Here is a 25,380-nt window from a genome sequence, read left to right on the forward strand (position 1 = left end):
AATCTAGTGGCTGGCTCTGTCCTCTGATTCTCTGGCAAGTTTATTAGGATACACAATATATCACTACATTGGTTTGCTTTCTGGATATTGAAAGTCAGGTGTGAACCTGTACACTCCATTATCAAATAGAATGCAAAGTACATATCATGAATCTGATTTTTTTTCAAGGCATTCTCAAATTGCTTGGAATAGCAAAGGTTCATAATGGAAATTCTGGATGTTCTTTCTTTTAAAAGCAAATCTGAAGTGAAAACTACATTTGGCCTGAAAGCCAAAAACAGAGGATACATTGATAATTTGTAATGTCCCATTGATTTACGAGAACTTTCGTTTTGTCTGGCAAGTGTACTACATGGCCAGATAAGATTGTATCAGGTACTTTTAATAAAACAAGACACTAAAATTACATGAATGGAATGATTAAATTAGCATTTTGTGATTTTTAATCTCACACGGGGTTTATTAAGTACAGCTAGATATCTATTCAACACCCCTATTTAATAGCTACACATGAGTCTTGAAATTACCTGCTCATTCTTTCAGACTCTGGTTTGCCTGGAAGGATTTTCACAGCAATATTAGCTTCTGGTAGAACTTATGATTGATGGTAAATTCCCTTTCAGCCATAATCAAACTCATTAAGAACCATGGCGTGGTATTAGAAAAAGTAGACAGCCATCTATGAGTGCTTTTATAACATTCATATGCTAATTTGTACATTTTTTTTTTTTTTTGGTTTTTCGAGACAGGGTTTCTCTGTGTAGCTTTGCGCCTTTCCTGGAACTCACTTGGCAGCCCAGGCTGGCCTCGAACTCACAGAGATCTGCCTGGCTCTGCCTCCCGAGTGCTGGGATTAAAGGCGTGCGCCACCACCGCCCGGCATCTAATTTGTACATTTTTTTTTTAATTTATTTTAATTTATTTTGCAATACAATTCAGTTCTACATATCGGTCACGGATTCCCTTGTTCTCCCCCCTCCCGTCCCCCTCACCTTCCCCCCAACGCCCCCCCCCCATTCCCATCTCCTCCAGGGCAAAGCCTTCCCCACAGACTGAGGTCAACCTGGTAGACTCAGTCCAGGTAGGTCTAGTCCCCTCCTCCCAGGCCGAGCCAAACAATCCTGCATAGGCCCCAGGTTTCAAACAGCCAACTCATGCAATGAGCACAAGATCTGGTCCCACTGCCTGGATGCCTCCCAAACAGATCAAGCCAATCAACTGTCTCACCCATTCGGAGGGCCTGATCCAGTGGGGACCCCTCAGGCATTGGTTCATAGTTCATGTGTTTCCATTCCTTCGGCTATTTGTCCCTGTGCTTTATCCAACCTTGGTCTCAACAATTCTCGCTCATATAAACCCTCCTCATTCTCGTTAATTGGACTCCCAGAGATCCACCCAGGGCCTAGTCATGGATCTCTGCATCCAGATCCCTCAGTAGTTGGATGAGGTTTCTAGCACAACAATTAGGGTGTTTGGCCATCCCATCACCAGAGTAGGTCAGTTCGGGCTGTCTCTCGACCATTGCCGGCAGGAGAGATGGCTCAGCCGTTAAAGGCTAGGCTCACAACCAAAAATATAATTTGTACATTTTAATAAGGTGTTTTTGGTTTAATCCTCTGCTGTGTCTTGTAGCATTTGTCATTTTGTCTCCTTTGTATAAATTAGTCAAATGCCACCACCTAGCAATTATCCCTTATATGGATAAGATCCTGTGACACCCTGCAAACCTCATGGACCACGTGAAGAACACACTTGCATTTGACCATTGACTTGTTTACGTGCAAAATGTAATAATGTTTAAGATATCTGGGGTTGGAACTTAAACTTCTTATTTCCGTCATCAGCACCAATCACAGATCAGATAACTGGTTATCAAAGTCACTTGAGTGAAGGAGCAGGTGAATGAAGCTCTAAAGATGAGTCAAATGCAGTGGTTTGCATTCCAGGCATCAGACATAAGATACCTTGGAGTTACTATATGTTTTCTCTGCTTTGTTTCCAGATCCTTCCCTTCATTTCTCTGAGCACCACCTCTTGGTAGCTTCCTGATCTTTCCATCTCTCTGTCATCCAGGCCTGACCCTCCCCTGTATTTTCCAAATTTGTTTTCCAAACACTTCACTAGCTCTGACAAGCTTCTTCTCCATTTAAATACTTCAATGCTTTCTTAGTGGTCTGAGAACAGTGGCTTAAAATATTAACCCAGCTGCAAAACTTAGTTGGCTGACTTTGACCAATGTCTTCTGCCTCTCTGAACTTAGATCTCTGGATCCCTTCTTGGTGGCTTTTATCTTGTTCTAGGAAATGTCCATCTTTATTCTGTTAAGAATATTGGCATGCCCTTTTGCAGACAACTCTTACCCAGTTTCTTTTCTCATTATCCTCACTAATTATTTGGCGCATCAGTTTGTCAACGAAGATGTCCCAATCCCTCAGGACCTATATCTCACAGTATTCTGAAGTTACTCTGTGCAGCACACTATAAAACTTTTTATTTCTTTTGCCTATCATTCATTATTTAGTTTTTAGGAGCTGCTTTTCCAAAATATGAGCTGTGTGATATGTTGGCCGCTTTTTCCCCTCAGTCACATTATCCTGTTTCTATATTCTGAAGTCCACCTCAAGGTCTTAAAAATTTTCAATGAATCAGCATGTTAGGGATGAGGATGCTCGTTATAACTGGTCTTGTTGCTATGACTCAATACCCAACAAAATCAACTTAAGGAAACCAGGGTTTACATTCACAGGGATCTAACCATCAGGCCAGTGAGGAGTGATGATAGGAACAGGAGTTGCCTCTTCGCCTTGTATCAAGTTAGGAAACAAAGCAATGGACACACTGCTCAGCTTCCCATCTCCTTGTCACTCAGTCCAGAACCCCAGTCAGTAAGTTGGTGCTAATCATGTGATGGGTGGGTCTTCTCAGTTTAGCTAACCATATCTAGATAATCCCTCATAGACGTGTCCAGATATGTGTTGCCATGATGATTCAAAATCACATCAAGTTGATAATAGCAATTAACTATCATAACGAAAATACATAAAATGAAGCAGAAACAAAAAAGGGGGTAATAACATCTTGTGATCTTCAATGACAAACATTCAGAAGCCTTGACCGGGATTCATCTTTCAGGCTACTGTTACCTTGTGCTCACTGGATAGCCTTCCCCGCTGGGACCTCTCATGCGGTCTCTCTTTCTGCTTTGGTAGTTGACGGACAGTGGCAGGAATGGAGTTCATGGAGCCACTGCTCAGTGACATGTTCCAATGGGACACAGCAGAGGAGCCGGCAGTGCACAGCAGCTGCTCACGGAGGCTCCGAGTGCAGAGGACCGTGGGCGGAGAGCAGAGAGTGCTACAACCCTGAATGTACAGGTAAGGCCACTTGCTCTGCACACATGACACCTGCAGTTCATCAAACCTCAAAGCGCCACACCCAACAGTCATAAAATGAAAGCTAAGTGTATATTCATATGTACAAAGCCAACTATATTAGTTTTTTTTCTACTGCATACTGTAATAATAAAGTCAGAAAAATCTGGAGATTCTGAGATCGAATAACTAAGTTAATGAAGTTTAGCACTAGGCTTACAGTTTTTAAAAGTAAGTTCCCTGTGCATCTGAAGAGTCAGACACACTTATTTAATGCTTCTAATCACAAAACTCACTGTGTTTGACCAGTAAGTCAAATATTTGGACAATGTTTATTCTTGACAGTAGATTAATAAAAACTGAAAGGATCTTAATATCTCCAGACTTACACCTTTACTGAAGCAGTGCATGCTGCGACTGCTGTTAAGTGAGACCCATTTCTTTCAGCCAATGGTCAGTGGAATCAGTGGGGTCACTGGAGTGGATGTTCCAAGTCCTGTGATGGAGGCTGGGAGAGGCGAGTGAGGACTTGTCAGGGCGCAGCTTTAACAGGACAGCAGTGTGAAGGGACAGGTGAAGAAGTAAGACGGTGCAGTGAGCAGAGGTGCCCAGGTAAGAAGGACCTGGGGGGTGGGTGTGTGTGTGTGTGGGTGTGTGTGTGTCCTGTGGAGAATGGCACTTCCTTGGCTAGAAGATTGATGCCAATAACTGGCAATACACTTGTTTTAAAATAGTACGTGAGAACTTCTCTTGGTATGTCAGAATAGTCCTTGAAGTTTTAATTTATTTGTTGCAAAGTGACATTGAAATACATGGTAGTCAAAAAGAATCCACGAAGGCGAATAATTAGGTTGGGTATGGTTTATATCATTACAGTATATCTTTCTACTATTTTATGAAATTTTCTTATTGAGAATACAAAGGTGTTCTTTAATCTTAATACTTTGCTAAGTATTAAGTGAATAAAATGAAAAGGTATTGTTGAAATTCATATGCTTTCATTTTTATGACTGATTAATGTCCCCTTGATGGATAACCTTAGACACCTCAATTTACCCATTCTTGTCCAGTTTTCAGTCATACAAAAAAACACTATGGGTAAAATATCAAATGTAATGGCTAATGAATGTGGTGTGCATGTAAGGACAAATGATAACATGGGCCAGACACTGTCCAGACTTGAATCATTTCCAGCAAAGGCTCCTTTAGAGTACTAGATTCTTTCCTTAAAGTCATTGTGACACACTGAGAAATCAATAAATAAGTGAAAATCCCAATTTTAGGATGATACCATAGGTGAAATTGACACAAACATATAAGAGAGTGATAACTTGGTCTTATAATTGCCCAGTCAAATGAACTCAGAGAAGGTGAATGTCCTGTTGTGTTTATCCCATAGGTGTGTTGGTTTGGGTTGCTTGCGATTGGAATGGATGTAGAATCACTTTGGAGACAGATGTCTGGACTGGGCATGTCAGTGAGAAATCAGATATATTAGGTTAACAGAGGTGGGAAGACCCACCCTGAGTGCTGGACAGGAGACAAAGGAGCAAGCAAAGCAAACTCCAGCGTTCACCTCCCCTTGCTTCCTGACTGTGGTTACAATGTGACCAGCTGCCTCAAATTGTAGCCGCACTGTGTGCCAGAATAAACTCTTTCTTAGGTTGCTTTTGTCAGAGTATGCTGCCCCAGGAATGTGTTCAATAACTAATGCAAAAATTTGGTATAAAGAAGTAGAGTCATTGTTACCATGAAACAGACCATGCAGTTCTGAGGGCTTTGGAACTGGTTAGTGGGAGAAATATGGAATAGTTTTGGTCTGTTACCTAGAAGAACCCTCAAAAGTGTAAACATAGCATGAGAAGATGGAGAGAAATGTTCACCGTAGAAGCCTGGCCCATAGGTTTCAGAGGTGAATGTGGGCACCATCAGAAATTAGATAATATTCTGCATGGCTATGTGGCCAATGATCTGGCTATAGTGTGTCCATGCTGTGAGTACTTGAGTGAGGCTAAATGTATTAGACGCATGTGTTTGTTGGAAGGAACTTCAGACAGGTTAGCCTTCAGCAGGCCGGGCCACTGCTCCTGCTTACTGCAGTCATACAAGTCCACAGGGAGAAAGCCAAAACTAAATGAGAGTCCCAGGGAGAAAAGTGCTTTCTATCCAAGCCTGGCAACTTAGATTCAATGACAGGACCCACAGTAGAAGGAGAGAACCTGCTTCTCATACCACGGCATGCATGTCACTGCACTTACATATGCACATCATAGAAACTCATGCACACACATGCACGAACACACACACACACACATACACACACACACACACACACACACACACACACACACACACACACACACACAGCTACCCAGAAAGCATACACAGACATACACACATAATAATAATGATGATGAAATACTCTTAAGTAAAGCAGAGTGATATTCAGAACCGTGTACTTAGATGACGAAAAGTGTATGGACAAGTTTAAAAATTCTGATAAGAAGAATGTAGACAACAAAAAAAAGTTGTCTAGGTTCTGTCAAAAGTTCAAAAGTTCTGTCATTGTTGAATATATTAGTGCCATTGAAGAGTGACTTGACATTCTGCTTTGGGACAAGAGTATAGGTTCCCTGAGTGCAAGACTTTCCCCATCAAAGGCTCCTTCCAGTTAAAATACAGTTTCATTTGAATGAGCGAGCCTAAACTAAAAATGTCACTGAAAGGATTCCTGCTCTCTGAGAGCACCTGATTTGGGACGTTTTAATTGGAATCAGCTCACAAAAGTTGATGTGTATTCCAAGGTACCCAGTCTCTGTCCTGAGCTGGCAACCCAAACTTGGCAGAATCACTTTGTACTGGTTAAGGAAATTTGAAAGATACAAGATTGGAGCAGTCACAGAGGCTTATGCCATGATTCCTGAGAGCTGATAAACCCAGGCAGTGTGTCAATCTGGTTACCTGCAAAGAGGTCCCTAGAAGCCACTCCATGAAGCTGTGATGGTAAAGCCAGTGTTGTAGTGGAGCCCTCTAGTGGTCAGAGATGCCAGAACCATGGGACCTCCTGCAAAGAAGGTTGTAGACATGAAGCAGGGAAGAGAGAGACTAGGTTTGCTACAGGTAGCAGGACTAGAAGGGCAGGGATGTTTAAGCCCTTTGGAAACTCCCTAAGTAGAGCTGCAGGATTTATTGTCTGAGCTTGTGGGTTTCTATCTTGGTTTGCCTGATCATTCCATACTATCCTTCCATTCTCTGCTTTATAATGTGAATACTTCTCCCTGCTAGTTTGTTTTGAAAGTGTGTATTTCATTATTTTATACGTGCTCACCATTATGCGTTGCCTTGAGTCTCCAATGACACCTGGACTTTGTAATTTTGAACATATTAGGACTGTTTAAAATTATGAGACCTTTTAAGTTGGACTGAATGCATTTTGCATTACGAGATGGTCATTAGCTTATTGTGACAGGGGGTGGATGTTATGTATTAAAGGTGGTGTGTTCTGGGTCTAGATGACAAATGGCAGGCTTGTGATGACTTGTATTTGTCAACTAGACAGGAGGAAGAATCACCTCAGAGACAAATCTCTGGTCATGTCTGTGAGAAATTTTCTAGAGTAGATTGTTGTAGAATAAAATTACTTAAAGATATGTCACATTTGTTTATGCTGTGGAATATTTGCTTAATGATGCAAAGATGTATTGCATTCTTTTATGTTGCATTTGTTTAACTCTGTGAAGCTGTGTTACTTTGCCTGTCTAAAACACCTGATTGGTCTAATAAAGAGCTGAATGGCCAATAGCAAGGCAGGAGAGAGACATAGATGGGGCTGGCAGGCAGAGAGAATAAAAAAAAAAGAAGAGAAATCTGGGAAGAAAGATCAAGGAATGAGGAAAGGAGTGGAGGATGCCAGGGGCCAGCCACCCAGCCACCCAACCAACCAGCCACCCAGCCACCCAACCACCCAGCCACCCAGCCAGACACAGAGTAAGGAGAAAAGAAAAGGTATATAGAAATAGAAAAAGCTGAAAGCCAGGAAGCAAAAGATAGATGGGATAATTTAAGAAAAGTTGGCTAGAAATAAGCCAAGCTAAGGCTGGCCATTCATAGGTAAGAAAAAGACTCTGTGGATTTATTTGGGAGCTAGGTGGCAGGCACTACAGAGGGCAAAGAGTAAAAACAACCAACTACAGTAGATTATTTGGGGTGGGAAGATCCACTTTACTTGCCTGATCCAATCAAAAGAAGAAAAGACACTGACCACACACTCCCTTCATGCTTCTTGATTGTAGATGTAATGTGACAGCTACCAAGATGAGCTGAAAACCCGCTGTTCCTTATATGACCTTTGCCAGGGCCTTTTATTACAGCAGCAAGACAAGCCACAATGCAAAAGTTTCCCGTTCTCCCTGTTCTGGTCATGGGTTTTTGGTGTTTCTTTGCAGAGTAGAAGCTATTGATTTATATCTAAAATGATGACAATGACCTCAGTTTAAAAATGCAAGTATTCTAAGAGTTACCCAGTAGTCAAAACATTGTGTTTCTCCATAACAAACATGCTAAAAGAATATTTTCATTTCAATACTAATAATCACATCAGAAACTAGAGTCTTTTTTCTTTAACTCATTGCATTTTCTTATGTTATTAGGGTGAGTGTGGAGGCCTGCCACAACTCACATGTAGAGGTCAGGGAACAATTTTGGGGAGTCAGTTCCCTCCTTCCTGCTTGTGGATACTGGGAGGTCATCAGGCAATACAGCAAAAACCTTTTACCCAGGGATCCATCTCTCTGGCCCAGAAATGAATTTCAAGTTTTGCAGTTTGTCAGCAGGTCTTCTGTTGGCACGAGATCTAAAATTAATTTTGCTAATTCTTCAGGCCATGTGAATTCAGAATGATAAGAGACAAATAGCATGCAGCACTCTGCTGCGAAGGATGCCTAGGCAGATTAACAATGAAATCCCTGCACTGCATGAGAATTAGCAAGCTTTAAACAAAAACATTTGTTTTGCCAAAGGAGAAATTTCATTAGAACAGTAAAGCATGATTAAGCAAGACCCTCTTAATAGTTGAAGGTATCTGAACCAGTTCTAGCATATGAATCTTGTTAACTGTCCACAACTGCATTCTCATCTGCATAGGTAAAACAGAACAGCTGCGATCAGATTTACAAAGATTGCCACCTGCTGTTTGCAAAACATTTTACAGATCAGTTTGTAGAAAGAGTGCATATTTTTCCTTGTTATGTTTATTTGTTAAGGTTCATGACTTAAGACAGGTCAATAGATTATCACATAAAACCAAAAATGATTTTAGATGACGCTGTATTTCTTGGTATTAGCATTCTATTTCTCTCTCTTCTGGAAGGTGATTGGGAAACAATGGCAATGTACTCACAGATATATAGTTCCCCGGTGAAACCTACTTCTTGAGTCAGCCAAATAATTTTTAAGATTAGTGCTTTTACAGTGACAAAAATGTTCCATTTACAGACGAAGCTGTATCAAGTTTTTTTTAACTATAATTTAACCTGATACTTTGCACAGTTTGTATTATGCATTAAAAGGCATTTCCAACTATTAATTTCAAAACTTTGTGCCTCTGTTGAGGATAGGATGTTTTTTATCATAATATTTGCTGTATCTATTCACTAACACCTCATATGTAGCCATTTTATCAAAAAGTGGTATTTATAAGTAATTATTTTACCATTTTACAGGAGAACTGACATACACTAAATTCTGAGTCTTAGGACTACACGAACCCTGTTTGATTCCTCATCATGGTCAGCCTTCTTCCTTTTGTGAATAGTGGTCATAATTCCAGCCAAGATATTGATTCAGATCTACACATTGACAAAACATATTGGGGAAGTGTTCATATCAACTTAACATTTATAAAGGTGTTTTCTTTTTGTCGATAACAAAGCTTCAACAAGTATTTCTTTTAAAACAGTATTATTTTTAATAATTCTCATTCTTGATTTTTTTTGTGGGGAGAATGGTCCTGGGAAGAACTAGTATTTATTTTTATGCTTCACTTAATTTGAATTCAAAAACAAATTAATCAACCTTGGCCAGAAACCCTCTGTTTGTCAAAAAAGAGAGAAATATATACATTTTTTGATAACTAATGAAAAGCAATTATCTAGATTTAATCAAATGCTATTACGTTGTCTACAAAACATATCAAAGTGCCCATCAAGATTAGGATTTTTCTTTATGGGTAAACAGAGTAGGACAATGCTATAACAGCATCATTGACACACACACACACAAACACACACACACACACACACACACACACACACACACACACACACACGCCCCATAAGATGTTTCATTTGTTTTCCTAAGAAAGGAGAACCATAAAGACCAAAACTTAAGAATACTACTGGATGGGAAATAGAATCACTCCAGGAGAGATAATTAAGTGTCCCAATTTTTAAATTGGTCAAACTCACCAAATAATGATTTCACGTATCTCAGTTTCATCACACACCCTCAGGCTCCAATGGGTAAATGTTGGGAAGGTAATAACTTCACTGACTTCGCTCTCTATTACAATGTGAAACATTCGTTCAAATTCATTTTTTTCCTGGCCATTATTCAGAAATCAAATATTACTAATGGACTGACTAGACTTAACTTTTTGGCTGCCTGGGGACATTCTTACTAATGTCCACTATTCTTGAGTCACTTAATCACTAAATTGGAATCTTATCACTTCCAGAAAGGTATGATTCTGCATCCACAAATCAAGTTTTCTTCTTGGGAATCACACTTGCTCTGTCTGTGGTGCTGACTGAAGCCTGCTGGTTGACTGTGCTCAGGAACATTAAATGTAAATGGAGGCATGAGGAGCCAGGGAGCTGGGCAGGCCAGAGATGAAGTAATGGTGGTATTTGTCTCTAGCTCTCCATGCCAAAGGAGGGCAGCAGTAGCAGCAGTAATGCAAAACATGTCTTCAGCACTGCAGTGTTTTTTGTATGAACCTCCTGCACACTGTCGTATTGTAAACAAAAGTGCTTCTTCCCTGCCCATTTACAAGTCGTCATGTGGGCAGAGAAACTTCATTTTTGAATTTTTTTCCCCCTCAAGTAAGGCTGTCTGATGAAAGGATTGAAGTAAGGACTTTACTTTGTGCCCGTATCTTTACGGAGTACCACTTATCACTGTCAAAGGCCATGCTTTTAAACCTTTAGTGGGCTTCAAATTCATGCAGAGGGCTTATTGAAGCTGGAAGCTGAGCTTGTTGAGTACCTGACAGAGCATCAGACACTCTGGTTAGGTAAAACTTGTGTGGGCTTGAGAATTTACATTTCTAATTGCAACAAGCTGCTGCTGCTGCTGATGATAATGGTTTCCAGATCATCTTTTAGACTGTGCTGACCTACTCAAGTTGAATAATTAGGATAAAATTGTGATTAAAAATGAACGCAGAAATGAAACGTAGTCCTTGACTTCAGTTCCACAGGTGAAAAGTTGACGTACTGCCCAGACACATTGCAGAATCTTATTTAACACAAGCTTCTTCACAAAGGATGAAGGATGCTCTCTGTAGTGTGTTTATAATACAAATGCAGAGAAACTCATTTTTAGCTTTTCTAGTGTCAATTTTTAACAAAAAAAAAAGACATCTCATGGCCATCTTTTAAAGAAAAGTAGGGCTATTGCCTTTTTATAATAAAGGATCATTTATTGTCCAATTCTCAGTTCTCATTATTCCTGTTCAATAAAGAGCAAGAAAAGAACTTAGTTAGCATTAGAGCAAGTCTGATGTAAAAATATGTAGTGCCCGGAAGCATATCTAGATTTCTACTGCAGTCAGTTGGTACCCTGGTTAGCTTTGGGTCAACTTGACCCTAGCTAGAGTTGTCTGAGAAGAGGACCTGGAATTGAGAAAATGCCTCCCTCAGATTGCTTCTAGGGAAGTTTTAGAGGCATTTTCTTGATTGACAGTTGATATGGAAGAGCAGAGCCTACTTCGAGTGGGGCCAACCCTGGGGAAAGGAGGCAATCCTGGGTTGCATTAGAAAGCAGGCTCAGCAAACCACAGGGAGTAGGCCAGTCAACAGTGTACCTCCAATGTCTCCACTTCTGTTTCTGGCTCCGGGTTACTGCCCCGAGTTCCCTTCTTGAGGGACTGTTACAGGGAAGTGTTAGTCAAAGAACCCCTTCCTCTCCAAGTAGCTTTTAATCACGGAGTCTTTATTATAATAGCATGTGTCTCTTCCTGGTGTTTCTCGGTGTTTCTCACCTTCTGGAGTGAGAAGCTGCAGTGTGCATATGCAGAATTTCCGTCCATGGTGTGAGAATAGACAGTGGAGAAGGTGACACGTCCAGTTGTGCTCACTTGTTTCCTCCTCAAGTGCCAGTTAGTAGATGGATGGGTTGATAATCATAGCCGCTAAAACTATATACGTATATATTTTGTAGAAACAAGTGTAGGAAACTTAATAAATTAAGCTGTTATAAGTTGCATGTGCCACTCCATGTTGAGGCTAGATGTAGCTATTTTCATAAACCCAAATATGTCAGTTTCAAATGCTCATTTTCTTATCCACAGAAGAAACTCCTAGTACCTTTTTCAGGCTGCCATGAACTGTGTCCTTTGACTTCACGTTGCCTTGAGTGCATCACAGATCCCCTGAATTTCTAGTATTTTCTGCTATTACATGCTATCTTTATAACCTATCAGGAATTATGCTGTTATCTGGTGAGCTCTTCAAAAGGTGAAAACAATTGTTTTAACCGAACATATTTGGCTACAGTGAATAGCAGCAAATAATATCATGCCCAAGGGTTCACACCAATTTTTCACCTAAAATCAGACACTGAGTTCAGTGTCGACAGTAGATGGCACTAGGTATTGACTTCTGTTTCTCCTTGTCAAGCACCTCAGGTATATTTTAAAGAGCAGAGATGTAAATAAGAAGTTGATGATAGCCTTTGAATGAGAGAGAGGTCTTATTGCTCAATAAATATCTAAAATAATGTTGAGTCCTCCCCAAAGCACAAGTGTTTGATTATTTTTACATAATCTACTCTACAGTTCTGGAACAAACCAGCTGAATTTTATGGGCAGAATAAAGGAAGAAGCACTGAGGGCCAAAGGACTAGGTTTAAATTAGATGGCACTATGGGTCCTTTATTCAAACCTGTTGCTATGGAGATAACTATTATAATAATTCATCTTAGCAGATTGCTCATCAGAGAAGACTTTGAGGAAACTCACAGAGGTTATTCCAGGGTAGGAACTTAAAAATCAATTTGGTCTAATCTTCTATTAGCCACCTTGTCTGATTTAGAAATATTTGGCAACATCCTCAAATTGAGAAGAAAAATAAAGAAACATATTGCTATTTTTTTTACTTCTTTCTGTCTTGAGTATTACTGTAGTAAAAGAAGTAAATTTTAGGATATATCTAACAATAATCTTACATCAAAATACATTTGGAGGTTTTAATTAATATAACTCTTTTGTTTCCATGCTCACAGAGGCACTAACCTCTCATATTAAATTTGACATTTCTCTTCCTCATTGATTCCCTGCATAGCCTGGTGTGAGTGACCTCCCCTTCAACGCCCACTCTTCTCTTTGTTTTCTCCTTCTAATCAAAAGTAAAGTCTTTGGGACATGCCTGCAGATCTACAACTTTGTCTTGCACCTCTCACAGATTCCCAGCATGCTTTGTCAGCAGTCATCTACCAGGCTCTACCAGAGAAGGAGAATTTTCTACTTGACAGGCAAATCCTTTGTGTCATTTGAACCGATTATTGATCTGAGCAGTCACTTTCCTAATGACAGATCCTCAGTCATCTATTTCTTTCCTAGGTGGCCCTGTGCATGCCCCTTGCTAACACCTGTTAGTAACAGAGGAACACAGAAAATAAAGTGTGGAATATGGAGCCCAGGGAAGACTGGATTTTTGTTCTTGGTGTCTTGACAATTAAAATGGAACCAACATGATGTAGGGAATTGCTTCAATGTGCTAAAACATTAAAGCTAAATATGGATGATAAATGGCAGTTGATGAATTCTATGTTACTCATATCAGTCAGACCTCATTATCTGTTCTAAATGGGTTTGTCTGATTAGTATGGCCTAGCCATATGACTCACTTGGTTTAAAAACCTTGCATAGGTTCTCATTACTTGCCAAATTTAGTGTATACCCTTAGAGTCCTGATATTCTATATCCCAATGTCAGCTCCACTGGCTTTGCAACATTACTTCTTTCTACTCAATTATAAACATTTATGATATATATGTAATATATTATATGTAATGAAGTCACACTTGTACAGACTGTTTTCTGGAGGCAATGAGTGGTACGTGTTCTTTCTACATACTACAGTTTTTATTATGAGCCATCTGGACCACTTAGTGTTGACGCTCCCTTGACTTTGATAGTTGGCATGGGAGCCTCTTGGGAGTCAGTCCATTAATGAGGCTTCTCCTTTTCTCCCTCTTATGAGTGTATCTTTTTCACTGAAACCCTATAAAGTTAGTCTGTGCTCCCATTCTTATGTCTTCTTAATAGTCCATCTGATTGATTATATTAGCTTCAGTACCAACATATTCATGTGTACAGTGTCTTTTCAGCCTGACATCCCATACTCCATGCTGAGCCTTGCTGAGCATAATAGGTCACTGGATTTATATTTCATACCATTAATGCCAAAATGAAAGTAACAGTAATATTTTATGGTCATTTAAATAAACTAGGTGGTGGCTATGATATTAATATGTACTTTATAATTTTTAACTCTTTCACAATTCTGTTGTTATCTCCAAGACTCATTCATTGAATGGACATTTTCCCCAAATCTATAATTTTATTTTTCAGTTGTAATTTGTAGAATTATCTATCTTCTTTTATAAATAGATACTTGATAGATACAAGATAGGAAAATACATAAATTGCCTTGCTCAGCTCTTCAGTTTCCCCAAATCTCAATCCCACTTGTTCTTTCTGGCCAGAGAACTTCAAGGCAGCTCACAGTTACCTGTAAAGCTGATTGGTCAAATGGGTTCAAATAATGTTCTTGAAGAACTGAGTCCATCTGAGTCCATCCACAAAGGAGATGTGGCCAGTGGTCTAAATCTCAAATAATCTTGTCCATTTACTCCAGTGTGCCACCAACCAGTAGTTTTGTACATGTACATTTGGGAACATAGTTAAAACTAGCTGTTCTTAAAATCATATAATGTGACAAGCGAACCCAATGTTCTTGGAAAATTGTGTGTGTGCTCTCTTAGAACTTACCGAATAGCTTAGAGCTATGCTTCAACATTAATGTTAACTTCTCTCTAATTAAATTTGCTAAGAAATTAAAGCTAAAGACAATTTCTCTGCTAGACTGAATACACAATTTGCTTGCAACATGTAATAAAATACTGTCCAAACACTATCCCATACTGGTAAGATACTGTACCGAATCCAAATAGGCAACCTATAATCACAAGACAATGAAGAGCTGAGGTGTTTTTTACTTCAAGACTCAAAAGTTTTTTTAGAAAAAGATAAATAAGTAATTCATCAACGGAACAATAAAATGCTTCTGTCCTTGGAGACAAAGTAAATATCCCTGAGCATGGCCTGGCTGGTTGACTGACCATAGGTCACTACTTCCTCCCTGAGTAGCTTCAGGTTAGGCCCTTTTTTTCTACTTTGATTCCTTGTTTAAAATGAAATTCTCTTCAAAATTAGCAAGAGATTTGATGCATTTAAATACTTAATATACTTAGAAGAGTGATTCATGGAGGTACAGGCATACAAATTAAGATAAAGGGAACGTTCTACAAGAAGACGGTAATTACATCTGGGATGGTGGTGTGGGCCTGTAATCGCACCATTTGGAAGGCGGAGACAGGACTGTACATTCCAAGTCCAACTGGGCTACATACTATGGCCCTGTTTGAAATGTACAAACAAAATGCCACATGAAACTTCATAAACTCCTTTTCTTCAGACCTTAGTAGCGAGCGGGATGAATCCTTCACAGGAGTATGTCGCATGTCTGAAATCAGAATTGGAAGCCCTGTAAGCTCAGAGACCAGCCTCTTCCCCCTTTTCCTCCCCAGCACAAGGAATTCACAGAATAACAATGATTCATGATTTGCCAGCAAGTACAGTTTGAAACGTGGGGGTCATGAGTAGTGCATGGGTTTTTTCCCCTTCTTCTGCATCCCAGCTCTGCAGTTTAGCATCAATTTCCCTTTAATGATCAAATTCGAGCATATGAGTGGAAAACTAATTTCCCACATCCAGTTGATTTAAGCCCTATATAATTTCTGCTATTTTTAAGAGATGGTAAATCAGTTTGAATAGACAGATTACCAGCTAATCACTAGGTAATTGCCACCTTGTTTTAAGCAAGCATGCTAACTACATACTTGTGACTTCAAGTACAGTTGTATCTTCCGAATAAGTTTTTATCTTCGCAGTCAGGGTGCCAAGCAGTGGATCTTGCAGCTGATGAGCAGTTGGTATGGCAGTGTGTTAAGACGTAAAAGTACAAGATCCCTTCACACTTCTGGAAAAAAAAATCCAAAACCCTGTATATTTTTATACCTAGGCCACTCTGGTATTTTCTAATTTACAAGGTAAACAGAGGTAACATGCTTCAGAAAAAAATTAGCATGAGCCATTAGCTCAACATTCTTTCCTGGGCATGGTTTCTATGTACCAATTAAAATTTTAAATTATTATTCAAGATTATAATATAGTTAGATCATTTCCCTTCCCCTCCCTCTAAACACTCCCATTTATGCCTCCTTACTTCGATTCAAGCCATGGCTCTTATTTCATTAATCACACACATAAAGACACACACACACACACACACACACACACACACACACACACACACACACACCCTATTCAGTATGTATAATGTTACTTGTGTGTGCATGTTTGCTGGGCTGATCATTTGGTATTAGATAACCAGTAGTGAGCTCATTCCGGGGAAGACTATTTCTCCCACTCTCCCTATCCCTCCGTTGCCTGTAGTTCTTTGTATGGGAATGAGGCCCCTGCTTTCCCCATCCACATTTCCATGTCTACCAGTGTTGTCCTTGTTCAGCTCTTGTTTAGGCAGCCATATTCCCGAGGCTTCATGGGCATAGCATCTGACATTTCAAGAAAACACAACTTTACAATTTTGAGGTGGAGGCTTAGATTCAGGAGTTGTATTGTAGATGTGCCCTTTGGGACTGGGTTCGATAATTCTGCGTTTTGATCGGTTGTGGCTTTCTGGAGTAGTCTCTATTGCAGCTCATTTTTGATAACACTTACACATGCTCAGGTATCTCAAGTACAAATTGTAGTCGTCATCCCCCCCCCCAGAGCTTTTTCTGTCCCCATACTGGAGCTTAGGATGTAGCACAGTGCACAGTCTCCTTTGAAATCTGTCTTCATCCTTTATTTCTGAAGCCTCCTCGCCTTTTCCATGCAGTCAGCCATGGAACTGAGCAGCTTCCCTCCTAAGTAGATTTAGAACCCGTCCACTTCCTATTACCACCCCTGGGATTCTTGCCCTCCACCTCACTTGCATCATGGAGATTACTCCAGGTCTCTCGGACTTGCATTCCTTCACCCTGTTCTCCAAACTTCAAGTATAGCATTTAAAATATAATAAATTCCCCATGTGTAAAATAAATCCATCAGGACAGTTATATGAATCATTATTTCACGATGATCTCATCCTTTTGTGTTGTCCTGCTGCATTCCGTGACCTCTACTCAAGCCTACCTTTTGACTCAGTCTCCTCTGAAACTGCCTTAGGGTGCCCTCCTCAGCTTTAACTCTGAACATGACACAGCCCAGTCACCTGAGGAGGGAGTTTCAACTGAGGGATTGCCCAGATCAGACTGGCTTGTGGGCACGGCTGCAGGAGATTTCTCCGATTGTAAATTGATATAGGATGGGCCAGCCCACTGTGGATAGGATCATTGCTGAGAACTACCTAAGGGCTGGGTGTTAGTGGCGCACGCCTTTAATCCCAGCAATCAGCAGAGCCAGGCGGATCTCTGTGAGTTCAAGGCCAGCCTGGTCTACAGAGCGGAGATCCAGGACAGGAACCAAAAATACACAGAGAAACCCTATCTTGAAAAACCAAAAAAAAAAAAAAAAAAAAAAAAAAGCTGCTAAACATTAGCTGAACATGTGAGCAAGCAGCAAGCAGCATTACTCCTCCATGGTTTCTGCCTTGGAATTCCAGCTTGAATTTCTACCCTGTCTTCTCTCAGTAATGGACTATGACCTGGAAGCATAAGCCAAATAAATTCTTTCCTCCTCTAAGCTGCTATCTGCCAAGGTATTTTATCACGACTATAGAAAGGAACCCAGAATGCTCTTGCATCCTATTCCCGGGTCTTCCAGTAAGTGGTTTGTTTAATAAATGAATTCCACAAGTGCAACTAAGGTAGAAAAATAAACCAATAGTACAGTGTCTTTAGATTTTGATATGAGCACAGGTAGATATGTTTCTTAATGCCATTAAAATATAATCATCAAAGAATACCAGGTCATCTTTGATGAGAAATTAGCTTTGACATTATTATCCAACCTGGAAATGCTGGACCCCCGCCCTCTTCCTTTTTTTAATTTTTTTTTATTTTTTATTAGTTGTGTACTGAGTTTCTGTCTCCAATAAATACTATTAATCCCAAACTTCAGTAATTCACAGTGCAGCAAAACAATATCAGTGGAAGTCGGACTGTCCCTGGTGCTTTGGCTGGCTCTTGGGAACCTATTCCTCATGCTGGATTGTCTTGCCCAGCCTGAATACAGGGGAAGGTATATGGCAGCTTGTGTGCCATGTTTTACTGATGCTCATGGGAGACCTGCCCCTTTCTGAAAGAATATGGAGGAGAGGTGTATTGAAGGGGGGGGCAGAGGGAAGTTGGGGGGTGGGAGATGGAGGAGAGGAGAGAGAGAGGCTGCTATTGGGATGTAAGATAAAAACAAAACAAAACAGAACAGAACATCAGTTGACCTCCCTTGGCTTTAGAAAATTGCTATTGTTTTATTTGTTTGCTTTATCTGGGTATAGATTAATCACTAGGCAAGTCAGTAATTGAGTATTGTGGTTGCACCACGAAATAGTATGCAAGTGATTTTATCCTTCCCCTTTTTAGGATGTGTGCATGTCACAACAGGATATCCTACCCAGGAGTCCACAGGCTCTTAGTCAGCTGTAAACCCGAACTCCATACCTGCTACCTGGAAACCTTTAGACTAAAATGAAATCTAATAGAGTAGCTAGCCTCTCTTTCTGCTCCTAAGTTGAATGAATATGGTCATACCATTTTCTACATGTAAACACATACACATACACACATGCACACACACACAACACACAGACACACACACATCATCTACATTTTAATGAGTCACCATCAGTATCTGTAATCTTAGAAACTATTGAAGAATAGATCTAGCCAGAACAGACATGAGTGAGCTAGGAGAAAAATATTCTGCATACCAAGGTGATAGACAAGTGCTTTGGAAGATGAGAAGGCAAAGGTAGGGGCGGTATTTGAGGGAGTCATTTAGATGGTGAGATGTGAGTTAGGATTAAAGGTGATGATCTGAGCCTTGCAGGTGTCCGAGGACAATGAAGAGGGACAGTCGAGACAGGAGTAGCAGTGGATAAGCTGTGATGTGAGAGCCTAACTGGAGGACTGGACAAGAACACAGCCAGGAGGCCCTGTAGCAGTGGAAGGTGGTAAGAATGGAGAGTGTAGACGCTAGTCCTTGCCGCAAGCATTCTATCACAGCCTACTTTAAATAGTATACTTTCTTGAAAATAAGATGTTCTGTTTTTCCCTAAGCAGTATGTATTTTCAAAATATTAAGTAATGACACCTATTTCTCACCTGATCGTTGCTACAGTTACCCACATTGATTTTGAACATCAGTTCTGATGCAGACCCACAAGCAAAGCAATTGTCCCTCTTAGCCCATCATTGCCATCTAGTGGTTGATGCATGCAATGACCACACATTCTGACCACAGAGGGAAGGGCACAGAAGGGATGTGCCTTTCCCATAATACTACTAAAGGAAAAGGCTTTCTGAGACCACAAGGACACGAAGTCTCTCAGTGTGCAAAATTACCCTACTGTTGGTTTATATAGAGTCACAATCAGAAAATCCTGGAAGCTATACCAATAGATTTTATGAAATGTATTTCAAAGGTTCTCAGTGGAACTGAAGGAAATTTGAAATAGAAAGCATTAAAAACAAAAGAGACGTATAATTTGGAAAGTGAAAGTTAATAAATAAAAGTGTAATGGAAAGAACTTGGATGTGCAGATGTAACAAAACATATTGAAGTCTAATAGTCATGTTAGATAAACTATAGTCAGAACCCTTAAATAGATTTTATATAGTATTTTATATAGTATTTAATTATGTAATATACTCAAATTTTGTGGACTTTAACTCTTATTCTAATTTTTCATTTAAAAGTATTCTATAATTTTGGGGGGGTGTATTTACATTAATAAAGTAATTATCTATTAACAACAGTGCCCAAAAATGATAGCTATTTAAATTTGTACTAACATTAAATAAAATTTAAAATCTAGTCCTCAGACCCACCAACCATATTTCTGGAACTCCATAGTCAAATCTGGTTAGTGACCACCGCACCAGACAGTGAAAATAAGGGGTAATTCTGTCGTCACAGAAATTTCTAGGTGGATGTTTTTGCTCAGTAAAAATGATTTAACAGATATATTTTGGGTACCTCCTGTATGCAAAGCACCTGTGGAGTTCATTACAGCAGACAAAAGAAATAAACAAAGTGATTTTAGTATCCTAAAATGTTTCATCTTGGAAGAGGTACATGCACAGCTAAATGCTTTCAGTCCACTGTGAGAAATGTTAAATTTATGTACTCAGTGAGGCACTGAGAGATGCTTTGTGGAGAAATGAACACTTAAGTACAAAGGAAATGTCTTATATTTTAAGTGCTACACTTGAAGATTTTAGAACAGATTAAAGGCAAGTTAGACTAAAGCCAAGAGGCCTGGGACAATCGCCATGATGCCTAGGAGGCGGAGAAAAAGAAGCTTAGGAAGTGGCTATGGGAGGCAGATGGACTCCACGTCTACTGAGAAGGCAGAGCAGCTCAGTTCAGCGGCTGACGGGATGGAAGAGAGGAAGAAGCTTAAGAAAGAGACTGTCAAAGTCAGGTTGCAATGAAGGATGCCCAGTGTTCTACACCCCTAGATCCAGCACCTGAGGGAAAGTGCTGAGGGACAGATGATGCCAACAGTTTGCCTTGGGGGTACCTGAGCACATCGAGTTGTTATCACAAGCCAGGGCAGTATATTTAAACCAAGCTTAGGTAAGAAACCTGAGCTAGAGAAAAGAGATTTGTGTTACTTTCCCCCCCCCCATCTTGTATGTTACCTATATTAACCCTGGATTCAAAACGGCCTATGTATGTTTATCTATCAAAAAAAGAAAAGGGAACTTTACATTTACAAGAGAGAAGAAAGATTGTGTTTTTTTTTTTTTTTTTTTTTGGTTTTTCGAGACAGGGTTTCTCTGTGTAGCTTTGCGCCTTTCCTGGAACTCACTTGGTAGCCCAGGCTGGCCTCGAACTCACAGAGATCCGCCGGCCTCTGCCTCCCGAGTGCTGGGATTAAAGGCGTGCGCCACCACCGCCCGGCAAGATTGTTTTAAGTAAGATATATAGAAGATAGAAAAGTATGAGTGTGGGATATTTGGGTGTGAACATTAATTCTGTGAGGCTGATGTATTGGAAAGTAAATTAGAGTCATTGCAGATTAAAGTTGCCCTGAGCACCCTTTCATCATAGCGAGCAGCACACTTACCTGTGTCCTGCTGAGCTGCACAGCCATGGGAGAGAGAGAGTTTTAAGTAGTGAGTTAGCATCTCTATCCATAGTTCTTCTGCTCAGACAGCAGGAATACTCCTTGAACCCTGGTCTTCTTCATTCCTCTAATCATTTAGTTACCTCCCGGGTTGACTTTGCTGCTTTAATTGTTTTCCTCTTCAGTCCAACCATCATTTCCTAATGTCATCATGGTATCCAACCACCATTTCCTAACATCATCACGGTGTCCAACAACCATGTCCTAACGTCATCATGGTGCTGTTTCTTTCGCTTCCCCGAAGGTCTTTGCCATCTAGTCTACGCCAAAGCAAATTAGTCTGAAGGTTGAAAACTGAAGCATACCATCCTTTGCCTGGATATTTGCAGCCCCATAACCTACAGTGTCACTCTGTCCCCTCACACCATTGTTCCACTCTGTCTATCCTGTTGTCCTTCATGTCCCACTGTCACTTACCGCATTTGTATGCATGGCTCCCTCTGCCTGGAGCGCTCAATGGACCTCACACTGACCATCTCAGTCAAATGTCATTTCTTCCAAAAGTCCCGCCCCCTTTAAATCCTTCAGATTCTAGATCGAAGTGGAATTTTCTATTTAATGTGTGAAATGGTTTCCCTAATTGTAGTTAATTTTTCCTCAGCTTCCTCCCTTTGACTAAAAGAACCAGGAAGCAGTCTGCTATCCTTCCACACTGTTGGTTTTCTTTAGCTCAGGCTAGCAAAGTGCAGGAGTAAACCAGTGAGCTTTGGTCCCTAATTCAACAGAATAAGTACTTGGATAAGTGGCCAGGGTAGAAAGGAAGATTAAGGGGCCGGGGGAATGAACAGATGTTTAACCTGATGTTTGGAGTTATGGGGAAAAGTATGATAAGTCTCCCAGCTTACATCTGGACATGAGTAGCTATGGCTACTTGGCTGATTGTGGCTGCTGGAATTGATATCTCTGTTGTTAATTGAGCTACTTGGGGAAGGAAAGGTGCAGAGAAACTGCCGCACCTTTACTTAAGTTTGACCTTTTTAGGGTGAGTTATTTTGTTTCCTTGTATATACAATACACTCCAACCTATGGACCCCTACCATTCCCAAGACAGATTCAAGGATAAAACCCATTTTTGAGTCCCAGGAAGGGACCCTGATTCAGTATAACATATGTGTCCTTTGTTACAGCTGGTACTTTTAAGGAGTCAAGAAGACATTGGTTTTACTATTGATAGGGGTAAGGACAGGGTACCCTTGCTAGATGACTCTTTTTCCATTTAGTGACCCCCATGGACTTTTATTTTCTCATCTAGAGTTAGCATATAATAAAGGGGATGTTTGAATTCTGAAGAAAAAAAATCAAGTTTATTTGCCTTTTTGTTTTCCCACATGGTATATTAGAGTAGTGTGCAACTCTAATTCATAGTTGGGGAAATTAAATGGATTCAGGGATAAGATTCTAAATAAGGGCTAAAAGGTGAAAATTGCTATTAATTTTGGAATTATCCAAAGAGAGCATTGCACATAACATTGATGACCATGCAGAGAGCATTCGGAATATGGACACGGGAAAATGGCACACGTATTAGGTGGATGCCAGAGAGAAAAGAGTTAAGATCCTGGAGAAAGGAATTCCCAGTAGATAAGTCCCAGTCTAAAGAGCTGCAGGGGAAGGCCAGTGAGTTCAGACTAAGTTAAACATTTTAGCAAAACATTGGGGAGGTGAAGAAGATGCCATTAGAGAGCAGGCTAATGAAAGAAAACTCAGCTACCAAATCTTCCGTTATGCAAAGGCCTCATAGAATGAAAACAGTTGCATGTGCTTTAGTGAGAATCTAGAACAAAAAATGCACATACACTAATTCAGAGGCAGAAGGATGTCATGGCGATATTTAGAAAGCCCAAAGGAACTTCTGACATAAACTAGGACATAAACTTTACAGATAACTCCACCTTGTCTATCACCACAAGGGACCCTCTTCTTTGTAGCCTCAGGGCCTCATCCGTAAAGGAGATAGAAGAGAGGTAACCTGTGTGTAATGACGTGTGCGATTCTGAAATATTACTCTTTGAAGATAAAATACAACTTAAAGATCTAATGTGTGCAATCTCATTTTTCACCAACTAAATACTGAAATGTAAAGTGAGTTCCCAAATTCTGCAGTAGAATGTACATTGTTGAACCTCATTATTTAATGATTCATTATACAGACTCAGCAGGTTGTACTTATGAACATACATACATACATATACACACACATACATACATATATACATGTAACAACAATTAATGGAAAAAGAGACCATAAATCTGAAAAAAAAAAGCAAGAAGAGATATGCAGATAGGAAGGTTGCATAGAGAAAAGGGAAGGGGGAAAGGGTGTAATTATATAATAATCTCAAAAAAAGAAATAATTAAAATAATAATTCAGTATATAATATTTTTAAATTTTCTTTTCTGTCTCTTTACTCTGTAAGTAAATTGAGATTATAAAAGCAGTATGGCATAAAAATCAAATCAATATGTTTTCATAAAATAAACCATGACTACGATGGTTATTCCTGAATGATGAAATAAAATGTATCTTGGGCTCAGTGGTAGAGTAGCTGCCTAGTATTGCTAGACTGGTATGCCTCTGTGTGTGTGTGTGTGTGTGTGTGTGTGTGTGTGTGTGTGTGTGTGTGTGTGTATGTATGCATATTTCTCAGTGCTATTAATAATTTCAAAACAGAACTGGTTTACTGGAAAATTAACATCTATAGGGTCAATAAATTTTTTTTGTTAACATTTTTGAATGTGTCCATTTATTTGAAAACTCCATTGTCTCCTCAAAGCATGTACACTAAGAAGCTTTCCAAAAACCCATAAGGGTTTGGTTCCTATTAAATGAGACCTGATGGTTTCTTTATAAGCACATATCTAACATGTCAGTTAACTCCATTATTTACAAAAAGGAAAGATTTCTGCATCTGGATGCATTTGACGAATGCCTGTTGCCAGCATTTGAGAACATAAACTCTGCTGACATTCACATATCTGTATTTAAATTCCAGCACCTTATGAAATATGCCCAGAGGATTATCTTATATCAATGGTGTGGAAAAGGACTCCTGCAGGCGACCTGGCATTCAATCAATGTCCACTGAATGCCACAGGTACAGTAAGATGACCTACCCTACCCTATAATGTTTGTATCTCAGAACTACATGCAAAAGTTTGCTTAGTAAGTCGCTTAGAAAGACCTTGCTCTATAAAAAAAAAGGTCTGTCCAATAAGCAGTTGATGGAACAATTTTAGTAAAATGCTTTGTAAATGGAGTCAAAGAAGAGACTTCAAAAATGTTGCTGATGCATTGCTTCCTCAGTATGACTCATGAATTATAAAAATATTCAAAACAGCGATTTCATGATGCGCATGTTTCCTAAAGCAAAAAGAAAAGGTCTAAGCCCAGTTTGTAGGCTGCCTCCCAGTGCTCTGCCTTCCAGCATCCTGCTCTAAAGCTTCTCTCTGTTCTCTGTGACATGCAGGCACCACTAGCAGACGCTGCTCTCTCAATCTTCATGGAGTGGCCTTCTGGGAACAGCCGAGCTTTGCAAGATGCATATCCAATGAGTACAGACACTTGCAGCATTCAGTAGGTGCAAAGTCAGCTTTACTACTTGCTCTGTTTATTCTTTCCTAATGATCACTATGTGAGAATTTAACCTTCTGTTGTACAATCAAATCAGTAACACTCTGAAGAAATGCCCCAAGGAAAAAGGGATGTGTTAGGGAGATGATTTCTGTGACTCGGAGGTAAATTGTTTTGTTCCTTGAGCCTGGGTTTTTACAGATCCTGACAATTTAAATGAAAATATTCCTTATCTGCTGGAACAAAGAACTGAGCAAAATCTTCCTCAGTTTCACATGTAAGAATTCAACTATGTATCATGATTGATTCAAGGCTTCATTAGATACATGATAATTTCAAAACACTGTACATTTTTTTAATCAAATGTCATTTACTTTTCAGTAATTGGAGAATGACAAAACTGTGTTACTTAGGTATCAAATTTCTCATGCAGTTAAAATATAAGGAAAATGATGGTTCATTGCACTACAGAAACTTAATTACTCACAAAAGATTATATGGCCAAATTTTCCAAAAATGT

General features: G+C 39.8%; 1 protein-coding gene across 4 annotated transcripts in view; it reads left to right on the forward strand.

Moving 5' to 3' along the window:
- Adgrb3 (adhesion G protein-coupled receptor B3) overlaps positions 1-25,380 on the forward strand; it is a 728,503-nt gene that overhangs the window by 293,934 nt on the left and 409,189 nt on the right. For all 4 annotated transcript variants that reach the window (XM_052745258.1, XM_052745256.1, XM_052745257.1 and 1 more), the window contains 4 exons: positions 3,210-3,374; positions 3,819-3,983; positions 24,283-24,384; positions 24,757-24,863. In XM_052745258.1, the coding sequence (XP_052601218.1) occupies positions 3,210-3,374; positions 3,819-3,983; positions 24,283-24,384; positions 24,757-24,863 (539 nt within the window). The remainder of the gene's footprint in view (positions 1-3,209; positions 3,375-3,818; positions 3,984-24,282; positions 24,385-24,756; positions 24,864-25,380) is intronic.

Source organism: Peromyscus californicus, unplaced genomic scaffold (genome assembly GCF_007827085.1).
Source record: "Peromyscus californicus insignis strain IS unplaced genomic scaffold, ASM782708v3 Scaffold_19__1_contigs__length_69161282, whole genome shotgun sequence".
Classification (NCBI taxonomy): domain Eukaryota; kingdom Metazoa; phylum Chordata; class Mammalia; order Rodentia; family Cricetidae; genus Peromyscus; species Peromyscus californicus.